The 15185-nt window shown below is 38.8% G+C and overlaps 1 protein-coding gene across 4 annotated transcripts in view; it reads right to left on the reverse strand.

The window, feature by feature from the left end:
• Positions 1 to 15185, reverse strand: part of Atg10 (autophagy related 10) — a 238104-nt gene that overhangs the window by 69829 nt on the left and 153090 nt on the right. For all 4 annotated transcript variants that reach the window (XM_055625746.1, XM_055625747.1, XM_055625749.1 and 1 more), the window contains one exon: positions 10303 to 10441. In XM_055625746.1, the coding sequence (XP_055481721.1) occupies positions 10303 to 10441 (139 nt within the window). The remainder of the gene's footprint in view (positions 1 to 10302; positions 10442 to 15185) is intronic.

The following is a 15185-nucleotide window of genomic DNA, read 5'->3' on the forward strand; positions in this document are numbered from 1 at the left end:
GTTCTTATAAATTTGTTTATTATATTTTTATATCCTTACCTAATAAGACCAGATGGGTCTTTTGTGAATTGTTTTTGAAATTTTCCATGTTAAAGCGTGTACCAGCCTTTCATTTTTTAATAGCCAAGTTATCTTTTATTCATTATATGGCACATTCTGTTTATCATTCACTAGTTGAGGCGCATTTGGTATTTTTTCCCACATTTTGGCAACTATGAGTAATGACTCATATACGAGCTTGTATGTGACCCATATTTTTCTTTTCTCTGGAGCAAACTGGCTAGTGAGACTATAATTGATGAGTATTGGGTTCAGTGAGAGACTGTGCCTCAGTATATAAGGTGGAAAGAGATAAAACATCAACCTGGAGCGTTTACACATGTGTGCTCACACACATGATCATGCACATACACACTGACAGAAACAAAAATTTGCTCTTTTGCACATGCTCGCTCTGTCTCTGCCTCTCTCTGTGTCTCTCTGTCTCTATGTGTGTGTCTGCTTCTATCTCTCTCTGTGTCTGTCTGTCTGTCTTTTTCTGTTTCTGTCTGTGTGTGTATCTGCATGTATAACCTGGCTACTTCTCAAAGGCTGCCATAAAGCCTCTTAGCACCTCTGGAGGTCTTGTGTTTGGCGTCCTCTGCTAGATCATGACAGTCCTGATAAGACTATAAAGATTAGAATTTAAACAAACATGCCAAGTCTAACTATTTAGAAGACTATGTACTTCAAAACCATCACTAAGGAGGCTAAACAACCCAAGCAATGCTACTGGAGCTGCCCGCAGAACTGCTTTTTGGAACCACGCTCGGAGCTACACAACGAAAACAAATACTTTGTCATCACAATTTAAAAAAAAGTTTAAATAAGAATTTTTTAAGGGTTCAGACTTATTTGGTTCAACCAGAAATAGCAAAGGCGATGTTCCCGGGGCCTTCATCCACAGACGTGAAAGCTGTGAAAGAATTCACGTGAAAGACGTGAAAGAATTTTTTATTTTCAAATTCTAGACTCTATGTTGCTGTTGTAATTAATTAATTAATTAATTAATTAATTAACTCTGTATGTTCTGTATGTTCATGTGTATGCCATATGGTGTGTGTGTGTGTAAGGGTCAGAGAACAGCTTACTGAGTTAGCTCTCTGCCTTAACCATGTCAGTTCTGGGGATCAAACTCAGATTCTCAGATTCAACAGCAAACACCTTTTTTTACCTGCTAAGACACTAGCTAAGAGCTGCTACCTTTATCTTGCTCTTGCTGAACCCATAATTAGATCTTTAAAATAATCATTTGTAAAGGTATTCCTATTTTATTTTTCATGTTGGGCTATAAATGATTTTGTTGACACAAACTAAATTTCCCTTTAATGGATAACCATCTGTTAACTTCTAATCAAAAGTACTAGGGAAAAAATCAAGTCTATATTTTAATTTTGCTCTGATACTGTATGACTCACTCCCTCACTCTCTAAAAGGACAAGTACATATAACCTCATCTCTTTGAAAATATGATCTAAGAATGATGTGGGTTCTCTCCCCTAAGACTTCAGGGCTGACCTGCCTAGTCATACCTTATCCCTTCATGATCAAAAACACGACAACAACAAGGAATCAGCAATCCTTCAGATGGAAGCATAGACTGTGGGCACTTGACATGTGTCCAAGTATGATTATGATCCTAATTATTTCAGACTGAGGTAGAGTCTTTAGAAATTCCTTGAACAGAGACAGCCAACTCTGCAAAGAATCTCACCATACAAACAGAGCTTAAATAACATGGAAGTAAAGTATCTGCTGCACAATTATGTATTTCTGAAAACTTAAGGAGCAGCATTTTGAGGTAAAAGTATAAGCAGAAATAAGTCCTTAGATAAGTGCATTACACATAGTATTTTGTGCCAACATGTTGAGGTCAAGGGACTTCGAGCCAGGAACTGTAAGCAATGTGGAGAAGATGTGTTATGGTCTCTCCTCAGCAGCCATGAAACACTAACAGCACTCATCCTTACATGTCTAGACATCACAATAGTCACATCAAGGGAGAAGCTGAGTAAAAGCACCAAAAAAACCTGAAATTTTCACACAGAAGCCAAACTAATTTCAGAAGAAACGATACACGAAACACAGTAATAGAGCTCATCCATTTAACAGGTGTTTACTGAGTACTCGCTAGGTGCTGGTGTTAGCTGGAATGATAATACACATTTACGCTAAAGCAGTAGAAAAAGAGCAAGAGATGGTGGACAATACTGAAATCACTAAAAAGTATAGTTTTTAGCAACTTCCAGTACCAATTAATATTTGCACATAAAAATCTCTCAATTGAATAATAACCTACATGTCAAGTAAACTATACATTACTCAAAATGTGCAGCTTTCTAAATTAAATTTCTGAATACTATTAGTTTTTATGAATCCAATAATACCATGCCTCCCTAGCAGTACCCAATTCTAGTACTAAAGACTAAAAAAATTTTAAAGATAACTCCTAAAGTGATTAAAAAGAATATAAATTATGCACAATAAGTTTAACAGAAATTTCCTAGATGTGGTCATTAGAAATAAAAAGAAACTAGAGTGGATTTTTTTCTAATGAAATGTTCCACTGTTCAATAGATTGGCCTTCCACAGAGCTTTGAAGGATATAAAAATTCATGTCATACTCCACAGGGAGGCAGAGATGATGCTCCACCAAAGGAGAAAATTCATTTTGCTCCAGTGAGAAATTATACTGTGCTATGAAATGAGTATAATTGTTCATCGCCTTCACATCAGTTACCTGGCTAATGCTGTAATCTTCATTTATTCCTATAAACATTCAATACTTGGTATCTTTATTAATCTCAAGAAATCTTTGTAAAAATTCTAAAAACATAGCTCACAGCAATTTCATCTACCTATACCAATTAATTCATTTTTTTAATGTGGTTTTAAATTTTCAGTCAATTATTTGAAAAACAAAGAAAGGTATGGAGTTTGAGCCCACAGCCTCCACGCACCCATAGTAAGTTGTTGGCATTCTGAAAGCTCTCAGTTTTACTGTGCTTGTAGAAAAAAATCCTCAATCTTCCCATGGCCTTATGAGCCTCAGGACACACAGCACAGCTGCCGTGACTTAAACACACTCAGGGCCAAACCCAGTCTCATGAAGTGACTAGAATCTCAAAAGTCCATACAATGGTGTTGCTGCTGTCTCAGTTTGCTCTCACGTGACACCTACACCTTCCTAAGTTTACAGGAGGGGCTGAGCGTTGGGAAGTGAGGTTCTAGACCTTGCATTTTCTGCCGCCACACTGTGCACAAATTCCCTGTAAGCTGTGCTCCCGACCAGTACTGCCCAAACCAGGGATATTTACAGCTTTCATCTTTCTGTTTCTATTACTAGACCTGCCCTTCCCTTTCCCCATCACAGTATCTGTGCCATGATGAGGCTTTCTTGACCACCCCAGGTCAAAGTCTCTTCATCCCCTGCATTTTGGTGTCAGTTTTTAGCTCTCTTGTGGTCCTGAGCTTATTCTATTTCTTGCAGTAGATTTCAGGCCTGACTTCTTTTTTTATTTTTTATGCTATTAGTTCCCTCAAGGGCATCATTTATCTCTGATTTCTTTTATTCATTTCTACATTCTAAAAACATCTTCATACCATATTATGGTTAATATTTCAGAGGTAAGGATAGATGAGAACACAATTCAACATTACTTCTAGAGAAATAGGCCTAATTCTTACTAAAACAAAACAATAATCATAATTTTAAATTCACTGAATAAATGTTTTGCATTTACATAAACACCTTGTAGGAATCCATATAAGCTGACAGAATAGATATCTGAATTCTTAGCATCCAAATATATTTCCAACATGGGAGAGAAATTATAAACCAAGTTGAAGGCAGATCTCTCCTCACCACTAAAGCCAGAGGGCTTCACTCTGCAACCACTCCTGGAACTCACTATCTTCACTTGGCTCTGTGATCCATGTACAAGCCTTATTCTGCTTTTCATGGTCATTTTCCATTATTTTCATCTCACTAATACACCACATTTAAAAGCCTTTGGTGACTACTTTCATAATTATCAAACCTAATTGTTTGTTTCATATGCATAAGTGTTGGTTTGCAGGTATGTGAGTGAACTTTCCATGTGTGACACAGACATCTACAGAGGCAGGAAGAGGGCATGGGATTCCCTGGAACTGTAGTACAAACAGTCGTGAGCCAACATGTAGGTGCTAGGAAACCAAAGTCAGGTTCTTAACTGGTAAGCCATCTCTCTAGTCTGGCAGACCAAATTTTTAAAATGTCAGCTATCTGTCTGATACTCTGAATAGTACATGTGATATGCTTTTTAGTTATATGAAAATCTATATGCATGTGACTGTGTATTTTCATGTGGACTATTCCCAAACAACATGTAAAGGATAATTCTCAGTTTTAAACTATCTACTAGCTACTTGTATGTCTCCACTTTATAACTGTCTGGTCAGTTCCCTTGTCACTGATTATGTGTATACACATGCACGTGTGCATGTGTGTATGGAAGGAAGGGTAGGGACTCATTTATCCGAGGCCTGCCTCTACCTTGTTAAGTAGCTTGTGGAGCTGAGGCTGGACTTGAATTCCCAATCCTCTGGCCTTCCATTACAAGCTGCAACCAGGAGCCACCATGCCAGGCTTTGGAGTCCTATGTTGTCATAAATACTTCAAGCTGCGTTTGTTTTGTCTAGAGTAAAAGAGGATTTCCTTTACAGAGAAGCAAAGCAACACAGTCTTTCCCAGTGAGAACATCAGTTCTCTTCCCTGTGTGTCCTCTTTCAGGACTCTGTGGTCTTATGCATATGTCACATCAGATGCTCATGCATGTAGGTTAGTTAACTCTGTCACTGTCACTTTTCACGTATCTTTGGGTGTGTTATTTATGAACTTGAGTTTTTTCATTAACATTCTATTATTATCATGTCCTACTACATATCCTACTGTTTCCTAAGTCCTCCTAATGTTTTAAACATGTACAGAACTTGACAAATCATTCTTGCTTCATTTTCTCCAAGATTTTGACTTTTCAGTTTGTAATTCTTTGTATTAGTTAACTAAATTTTCATTATTTTCTATAACATTCACTGTTTGCAACTCCCACGTTGGGATACACTCTGGGACGATGTGTCTCTGTATATAAAACCGACAATTCTGTACTGACAGAGCTAAATGCTGGCAAGACCCTGGTACTGTTCCTTTCTCACCTACCTAAGGCGTTCTACAATGGTATCTGATTCGCTTTAACAAAGCAATAATGGCCAATAGCTAGCCAGGAAGTGGAAGGCAGAACTTCCGGGAGAGAGAAAGGAACCCTGGGAGAAGGTTCAGACTGTGGTGATTAGCCAGGGGACAAGGGACAAAGGAGACGAATGGATGGACATGAACAGGGGCAAAGAGGTAGAGCCATGTGGTGGGACACAGTGCTGGGTTAGTTGGGTTAACCTAGAAAGCTGGCTGGGGATCTGCGCAGCTTTAAAATATTAAAAAACCTTTGTGTCATTATTCATACTGCTGGTGGGTCTGAAAGTCCCGCTGTATTCACATCCCATTTTAATCCCTAGACTCTATTTTTGATCTACCAAATTCATGTTCTAGTTCACTGATGGGACTTTTATTATACATACTACTATTTAAATAAATAAAGTATAAAATTATTAACTGTATTAAAGGTTGCTATAATCAGATAAGATTCTGAGTTAAATTATGTCAATTTATTTTCCATTTTTTTGCTTAATGTAATAACTTAAATCATTTTTGCTTCAGGCTCATCTGCTTTTTTCTCTACTAAATAAGCTAACTTAACTCCCACTCAACTGTAGTAATTTTATCATGAAATATATGTTCTTAAAGCTCATCTTTTATAAGAGGTCACTATTTAAAATATCAATAATGCTGATAACAACAAAAAGCATCACATTTCTTTCCTCCCTTTTCACTCTCACCCTTCATTTATGCATTTGCTTTTCTGTCATGTGATTTTTATGAAATGCAACTCAGCTCACTTTCTTCCTCATTTTGTATTTCTCAACTCCTTCCTATCCATTAGCTGACCCATAACTTGAGCCCCATTGATCTTTCAACCATTTGTACATGCTTCTCTTAGGACACCCTAAGCCACACTACTCTGCACTGGTACCCAAGCATGCCGTGTTCACTGCATCCCAAGGCTGGGCATGCACCTCCACTACCCCTCAGAAGTCCTCATGAGAGAGCTAAAAATCCTTGACTCCTATTTTTCAATTCCCTCCAACTTACATCTTTCTTGTTCCTTTAAGTCATCTCTGTGCACTTCAAACCAAAGACTTCCTCATTCTCTGAACTCCAAACAATGTTCTTCGACCTTCACCTTAATGACTTATGCACTTGAGTTTCAAGTTTCATTATTCTTTATCTGAACATTTTCCTTGTTTTTATCTTACCTTTGAGAGAAAATTGTTGTTTGAGTATTTCTTTCACTCCACTTCTCTGGGAGCATCATGTAAGCCCATAACAACTGAACAAATCTCCTGCATAGAGTATCTAGGGTGCATTTAAGATTCTATACCCTTGCTTTCTGGGCCAGTAAGACAGACTTCAGTTGCAGAAAGGGAGAGATGTTTCCTTTCTCATTCTAAAGCAACCCTTCTGACTAATTAACGAAATATGTCAAAATAGCTCCCAAGGAGAACACATATGTCAGCCAAAGAAATAAGTACTTGAAAATTAAAAGAACCACTTGGTCCACTTCTCAATTAAGATTAAAAACAAAGAGAAAGAAAAAAGGGAAACAGAAGAAACAAGTCAGAATTCAATCTAGAATAAATATAAAAGTCTCTAGTTAAGATGTCAGGATGAGTGTTTAAGCCCCTGACTGGTGAGATCAAGGCCATTCAGTATAAATAGCCTCTTTAAACCACATTTCCAAAATTTGCCATTTGCTAACAGCCAAGTCCATCAAGGAAAAACGAGACATAAAAAGTCTACAGAACAATAAAAATGATGAGAAAAGGAGGCTTTGTTGTGGTACAAATAAGTCTGATACAGGTTCTTGAAAAGCAGTACGCAGGGCTAAGTGGGAGCATACACAACCAGCACAGGCAAGGCCTTTGGTCAATCTCTGGCACCACAAAAGTAAGAGGGAGAAAAATAAAATGCACCAGGATACTACTGGTACTCTGTGGGGACGGCCTCATAAACTACAAAGCATTGCTTGAAACCAGCCTCTCTATGCTTTGTATTTGCTGTCTCTCAAAGGAAAAGGTAGCAACCTCTTACTCAAAACTGGACGATAAACAGTACAGCCCTTGCCCTGCCCAAACCTACAGTGACAAAAGCAGTTAAAGCAAAGAATACTGAGAAAGACTCACTTGTCTTCAGCTCATGCTATCCCTTTGAGAACCAAGCTCCTGGATAGGAATGGTGTTGCACACCCATAAGCAAGTTTTTCAGAGGCTGAGGCAAGAGAATTGTGGTTTTCAGGATAGCTGAGACTACAGCTGTTTCAATAGTAGTGGTGGTGGTCATGAAAACAAAAAGGAGGAGGAGCCATGTTCCTATGGCCCTGATTCATATGAGAGGCATCCAGAAGTAAAATGCTACCTGAAGTTGCTTCTCACGTTGTAGGTAATCAACATTAATATCCTTTACTACTTTTGACATTTGAGGGCCGTCTAGCAGGGGACAAACACACTGCGGTTTGTGAAGTGCTGGTAGAAGATGGGGTATGAGGCACAGGACACGGGAATAATGGGGTGGTCCGCATGTTGGCAGCATGTTGGGCAGCAGCTGGCCTGGTAGTCACTGATCATGGAGTGGAGCAAAAGGGACTCAGAGAACAGTGGACTATAGTCACGAGTCAGAGGAGATTCAGAAGGAATCTCAACCAGCTGAAAACGGGCAGTGTCACTGGGAACCCTGACCCCTCGCCTGGCTTTCCCTGTGCACACATAGAAAAGGAAAGAGAATTCACAGTGAGGCAGGGAAAGGGATTTTTACTGACAGATGCAAAAGAAACCCCAACTTCTGCCACAAACAACAATAACAACAACAAAAGAGAAAGAAAGAACAAAAAAAAAAAAAAGAGAGAAAGAAAGAAAAGCAAAGACCCTTGGGCAAGAACTTTTACAATCATCTTGTTTCTAGGTTGTATTCCCTTAGACGGAAACAAAGAAAAACCTGGGCCTGGAATAGAGGAAGATGGTAGGAATGTATTCTCCTCACTGTCAGACTAACCAGACATAAAAAGAAGGATTGGACTAGGGGAAATAAATGAAAAATTATGACTCATGGATGAAGAATGATATTTTTTAGAATGCCCCTGAGTTTAGGTTAGGTTAAAAACAAAAAATTAAAACTACAAAAAAGATAAAGGAATGAACTATTTTTTCATTTTTCTCCACAAGAAAACATTTCAGTATGCTTTTTAAAAATAATTTCATATTTTAATGTGCCTAACCAAGTATTAAATGAATTCTAGAATAAAAACTAAAAAAAAAAAAAAAAATGAATTCTATACAAGACCAAATAAGAGGTAATAAAACATTTCCAAATAAAATAAATGACCTCTTTGGTTTTCTTTATCAGCTACAAATGAAGGGTGTCTTAAAATTCTAAAAATAGAACCAAGCATGCTAGTTGTGTATGTACGTTTTAAGAAGTAAAATCACCACACAGAAAGGCACGCAGGAAGCACACTAATGCCGTTAAAGTATAATTGGACATGCAGGAACAATCACTGTGCTGTGCTGTAAGGGGAGCTGTCGGCCCACAGAGCGCAGCACCAGCCTGGCTCATCCGCCAGCCTCAGAGACCCACTGCCAGGAAGAAGCAGCCATGTTCCAACACTCCACATCCCTGATGCTGATGAGCTAACTGACCTGTTTTGTCTCCAGGAGCTTGTCTCTGGTGATTAACTGCTTACAGTGAATACTGATTATATGAGAGAACAGTACTGAAGAACCAGAACGACTGTCCTGTGTCCTCTACCTGCAACCCTGACTTATCTTTGCATCTAGAAGGTGCTAGGCAGAGTGACTGCAAAACAGAATCAAGACAGGCACCCCCACTACCTCCACCTCAAATAACAGATATATCCCCCACCTTTTAGTAGACAGCACAGTGGACAGACAAGATATCCTCTTTAACCTCTGGACTGCAAGTGAAATACACTTACAATAAAGAGAATGTCTTAAAGGTTAGTAATAATCGTACAGACGAACCTGCAGCAAGAGTTTGAGAGTTAGCAAACTATCTGTGTCCTCAGCCTCAAGTCCCAGGTTGAAAATTTACCCAAAATTGTCAGTTCTCAGGAATGGCACCTCAGATTAAAATCTTCTCACTGGGGAGTCTACAAGAATTTGCTCCTGTTCTAAATCCTAAGTGCTCGTTAAATTGCAAGCACTGCAAAACTGGAGACCATTAAACAATATAAGGCAGCGAGTGATTAAATCCACCATACACACATTCAAAGCAGCTTAAGCTACTTTTTAATTAAAAATAAAGTATCATTGGCTAAATTCAGATGTCTTGGCTATACAGAAACTAGAAGTGTCCAAAATGTAAAGTGTTGCTGAGGAAAGCAACCTACAAAAAAGACACACAAGGTAGGAGGTGGGCTGGGCAGGAGCTCTGAATACAAGGTATCATCCTGACCCGAATTAGAAAGTGCATATTGAGAAGTTTCCCTGAGCTGCAAGGTGAGGACACCATGTGGCTGCCACTAAAGTTTATTAGCAGAGGCCTCCAAGGAGACAGGTATTCACCTTCTTGGCAGGGGAATGAGTTAAATAACAGCTCTGCAAGACACGAAGGCATCTGAGATGTATAGATGGCTAAAGGAAGCATTGCTGCTATTTTTAAATACATCTTAAGCTAACCTATAAACAATTCTTGAAATAACCATAAGCTCTTGGTGAAAGAACCCAGGATCTTCTGAGTTAATGGCATCACTTGAGATAGAAATTTTTACTGCAAAGTTAGAAGTAAGTAAACATTGCAGTTTTTAAGTTGTTCCTGTTTGTTTAAAGTCAAAAAAAGGCCAGAGAGCTTAGTCACCTTCAGGCAAGAGGCCAAAAATTTGATGATCAGATTTAAGGTTGGGATGATATCACTCACTATGAAGTCTTGATTTTCTTTCTGAAGCATGAGAAACTTTACTGGTAAAACCTTACCTCACCCACAGCTTTTTTAATTTTTAATTGTTTTCCTCTCTCTCGGGAATGACTTTCCAAATATGCTTCCTGTCATGTATGTAAATTTTGTAAATTTGCTTTCAGCTTTAGACGTGGCCTTACCTAAAAAGCTTGCCCTAAAGTAAAGAACTGGCACTTGGTAGCTACAGGAGTACAGGACATGATACTCGTATTTAATCACTTCGGACACTGCAGCAGACCCCGTCACTTCACAATCGTCCATCGGCAGCTCTAAATTCTCCTGAAAAAAAAAAAAAAAAAGCAGAGACTAAGCCGAACTGCGTTTATGAATTTAAAAAAAAAAAAAAAAAACAAGTGCAAACATAGGGAGAGAAAGATGAGATTTTCTTCACGCAAAGTAACAGTTAAGTAAATCAACAAGGCTATGAGGTAAGAAAAAGGGAGTCACCCATATAATACTTAACATTTGAGTCCTAGGTAAACAGTAAACCCAGAAAACATTTGCATTAAGTAATTCCAGATTGTTTTGGGGAAACAAAGCAGCTCGGGGTAGACAAACAATAGGGAGAGGGTGGGGTAAGGTAAGGTCGGGACAGCACACACAACTACTGCAGCAGCAGCTCCTCTCTGTGATTTTAGCAACAAGATGATGGCTACACCAGCTACCTCCTTTACCTGTGAAAGCTAGAAACATTCTAACAACTGAACAGAGCCTATGAAATGTCACTCGCTTCTCCTGTGCTTGCCCAGAAATGACTCGCTGTAATCTGAGCAATCCCCAGAACCACTTTAAATAAGAAAGTTACTTTGCAAGAGTCTGAGTTTGTTAGGTATATTTCAAATCCCGAGCGATTATTTTCTTCATTATTGTATTTATCTTTGGTACAGTTCAACAGTGAATCTTGGTTTAGAGTAGAGTCATCAGCACTTATTAACATTAAGTTAAACAAGGCTATGTAAGCAGAGATGGCGAAAGTCATTCCCCATCTCACCTAGTCACTCCTCACTGGATGGTTCTTTTTTTACCATGCAGGAGCCTTTCTTAAGAAAACATCTTAATGCTTAGAGGCAATTGATTGGACATGTTGACTCAGGCTTTCTGAGTCCATCCATGTGGACTTATTTATTTGGGCTGGAGAATTTCTCCTTTGAAATTAAGGAAGGAAGACGCAAGTGGGTTTGGCTCATTTGAGCTTCTCATTAAAACAGCAACAATGAACAATCAGAAAGAGCTACAGAAGAGATGCAAACTTTATCAATATGAAAGCAGGTTGCCCGTGTAGATAAGTAAGATCTGCTTTCCAGATCTGTATCTCCTTTCCTGATTTCCCACTCAAAATCAGTTCACTGGGAGACACTACAGGAGATAACTCACAATGGGAGCTATTTATAAAATAGTTGTCACTAAACATCTGTAAATACTATCAATTAAATACAAAGAATTAAATAACCAGAGAGAAATCATTAAACTAACTATTCCAGATACAATTAATACATAAGCAAAAGAGGTATTCTTTCCCTTTTTATTTAATTTTAGCCATGAGTATCAAGATCTGTTGCAATAAAATTCTAACTAAATTCTTTCTCTTTGGTCCACAATTGGGTTATTTCACATTTGTAATTTGTTTCTCAACTTAATAAAGTGATTGTAATTTGTTGTTATGGATTGAATCTTAAATGTCCCATAGGGCCATATATTAAAGGCTTGGTTGTCAAAACATGGTACTATTTAGAGGTACAAACCTTAAAAGAGGTAGATTTTCAGCAATTTTTGGTGGTGATACAACTTGAAACAGCTTTTTGCTGAGGATAGTTCATCAATATTTCTTAAATTTAAAAACATATCTACTTATTGATACACTGGTTTCACTGTTGGAAATTTGGACCACAGAAAAACCAGATCATAGGACATGGACGCTTGGATATTTGTTGCAGCTGGATTTAGTAGAAGAATATTACATAATCGACCTAAAATATTTAGCAATAAGGAGGGACTGTTTTAAAAATGGCAGCTCTGAGACAGTTCTGCAATGGCATATGGTAAAAGCACTAAGTCTACAATGAGCAGAATGAGCAGAATGAGCAGAAGATGCAAAATGTCTGTTAATGAAAATCTCTAGGACTGTATTAACATGGTTCAGTGAAAGGAGAGAGAGGGTGGAGAAGAGGTACAGATGTGTGTATGCTAAACATCTGCTAAACATGATCACTTGCTCATTTAAAATGCTTACAAACCTGTTGAAGAGAAGAGCTGAACGCTGAGACTCTCACTGCTTGTGTATCTGTACAATGTAATTCTTTTTAACTTTTTTAAATGACTAGGTATATTAGTCAGCTTTCCAACAAGACAAAACAGCTGAGGAAAATCCACTTATCCTAGTTTCAGTCCACAGTTGTGTGGCTCTACTGCCTGCGGGTTTGTGGCAAGGCAACATGGCCACGCCCTCCATGAGGCCCCTGTTTCATAGCTACATAGAGCGGTGGGACGTCATCTCTAAGAAGCTACGGTAGAGCCGGCATTTCACCGCTGCAGTTGCCTAAAACTAATCCCCACACATTGGTTGTGGGGAACTCTCTCTTGGCTCTCCTGTGTTACTCTCTTTTTGTGGACTGAAAAGATGTTTATTCACTTCAGCTCAGGAAAAGTCACTCAACAGCTGTACTAAACCACTTCTCAATTATTACTTCACTGAATTTTGGCTGATACTCAAAACATAATATTTTTAGTTTAATGTTTTGCTTTTTTCATTATGTAGTATTTTAAATATTTGGATTTACTTAATTTGATATTAAGAGTTATTAGAAAAAGAACTCAAAATACATTTATTTTTCTCAAAATGTTACTAAGTCATTAAACGAGAAGAAACCTATGTTCAGAAAATTATATTCATTCATGGAGCTAAAAGATTAAGCAGTTCACATTAATTATAGAAACCTTGATTTTACTAAATTCAATTAACAATAAGTTGACAGTGATCTCTCATTTAGTAAATCTGATATGAATTAAGCTTAACAACTAAATTCCATTAACTAGGGATCATGCTGAAGACTCTTCATGATATTTTATTGAAAGCAAATCCAAATAGAATGTTGAGCTTTAGAAATGAGATCTGTATCTCTATTTATCCTACAGGGAGAAGTAATTACAGGAGAATGTATACTCCTATCACCGATCATCTCTGTTACTGTCACTGAGCAGACCTAAGAATGAGCTGTGTTCACAATGGCCCTCAAGAAAGGGTCAACTTGGTTGCGTTCTGCCAGGTCTTGGATTTAAACCAGTGGCTCAACAACCACAGCCATGACTCAAGGAGGGACACTGGCCCAGCGCTACCTGCAAGGCTGTCTTGTACTATATTCATGAGCAGTCAATAGAGACTCCGATCACAATAGCAAGATACGCTATGGAATAAGCCGTTTCCTGAACCAGCAGCCATATGGTATTTTCAGAAGCGAAGGCTGATGAGGCCTTTTGACATTCCCAGTGAAAAAGCAGTTATTTAATAAGAAATGTTATGATAATATTTGAATAATATGTGGGGTTTTAATTAACCAGCTCTCGTGTTTCCCATGGCTCATCATTTTACCATGGATGGTCTTTTTGCTCTCTTAATCTCTGGAGTGACTTTTGTCATGACCTCCATAGCTTTTAAGCTAGTGACTATCACAATTAGACATGCTTGTGCTGTGTCTCACACATAAAGTGGGCGGTGTACCGAGCAAAGTGGGCAGCACATGGATGGTTCATGGAAGAGCCCCCTTTCCCAGGACTGTTATCAGCAGAACTACCAACATAAAAAGGGAAAGGGAGTTAAGATGCTTTGCTCCAATTTTTTTTCAATTTTTTTTATTAGTTACATTTTATTAACTCTGTATCCCAGCTGTATCCCACTCCCTTATTCCCTCCCAACCCCATCCTCCCTCCCTCATCTCCTCCCTGCCCCTTTCCAAGTCCACAGATTGGGGAGGACCTCCTCCCCTTTCATCTGACCCTAGCTTATCAGGTATCTTCAGGACTGGCTGCAAAGTCCTCCTCTGTGGCCTAGCAGGACTGCTCCTCCCTTGGGGGGTGGGGAAGTTAAAGAGCATACCATTGAGTTCCTGTCAGAAATAGTCCCTGTTCCTCTTACTATGGGGAACCAATTGATTACTGAGCTACCATGAGCTTCGTCCAAGTAAAGGTTCTAGGTTATATCCATACATGGTCCTTGGTTGGAGAAACAGTTTCAGAAAAAAACCCTTGTGCCCAGATATATTTGGTTCTTGTGGGGCTTCTGTCCTTTCCATGTCATACTAACTCCCCTTCTACCAAAGGTTTGGTTATGAGTCTTAGTATCTGCTTTGAAATGCTGCTAGGTAGAGTCTTTCAGATGCCTTCTGCAGTAGATCCTGTCATATGTCCAATGCACATCCCATTTGTCTTTCTGCATCATCATGAACAATGTGGGTTCCCACGAAGAGGAAGATTATCCAGTGCAAAATTAACTCCTCCACTGCAGACTGAGTGCTGAAGGATGAGACAGGAGGGTGGGACACAGAGAGCTAGCAGAGTGCATCTGGCAGTTTTCTGGATGTTTATAGCTATCCCAGTTCTTATTTCCTGAAAGACCACACAGAGACAGCAGCCCTGTTAACGCCTGGGGCCAGGAAGCCTGAGTGCAGGGTACAACTGTGGAGGAGGCTGTCAGATTATCTAAGTCCATGCTAGACAGGCATCTCCTGTGCTGAGAAGAAATGCCACGTCCCAGCACCCTGCATGTTAAAGGCCATCAGCCCTTCTATCATCACAACAGTTTCCTTTCCTAGTACCAAGAGCAAACGGAAGAGGTGCCATACAGCCTTTTTTAAGGGCATGTTCCTTTCGTTTATGATTCTACATATCTAAGTGTGAGAATTAGCAGGAGGAGAAACTTAAAAGTCTGAAATTCCTTATATAAATAGTGACTGACTAAAGGAAGATTTTCAGGTATTTTACAGTTCAAATGTCAGTTAGATGAGTTTCTTTTCAGTTGCCTTTTACATGT

Source organism: Psammomys obesus, unplaced genomic scaffold (assembly GCF_907164565.1).
Source record: "Psammomys obesus unplaced genomic scaffold, mPsaObe1.curated_primary_1811, whole genome shotgun sequence".
NCBI classification, from domain to species: Eukaryota; Metazoa; Chordata; class Mammalia; order Rodentia; family Muridae; genus Psammomys; species Psammomys obesus.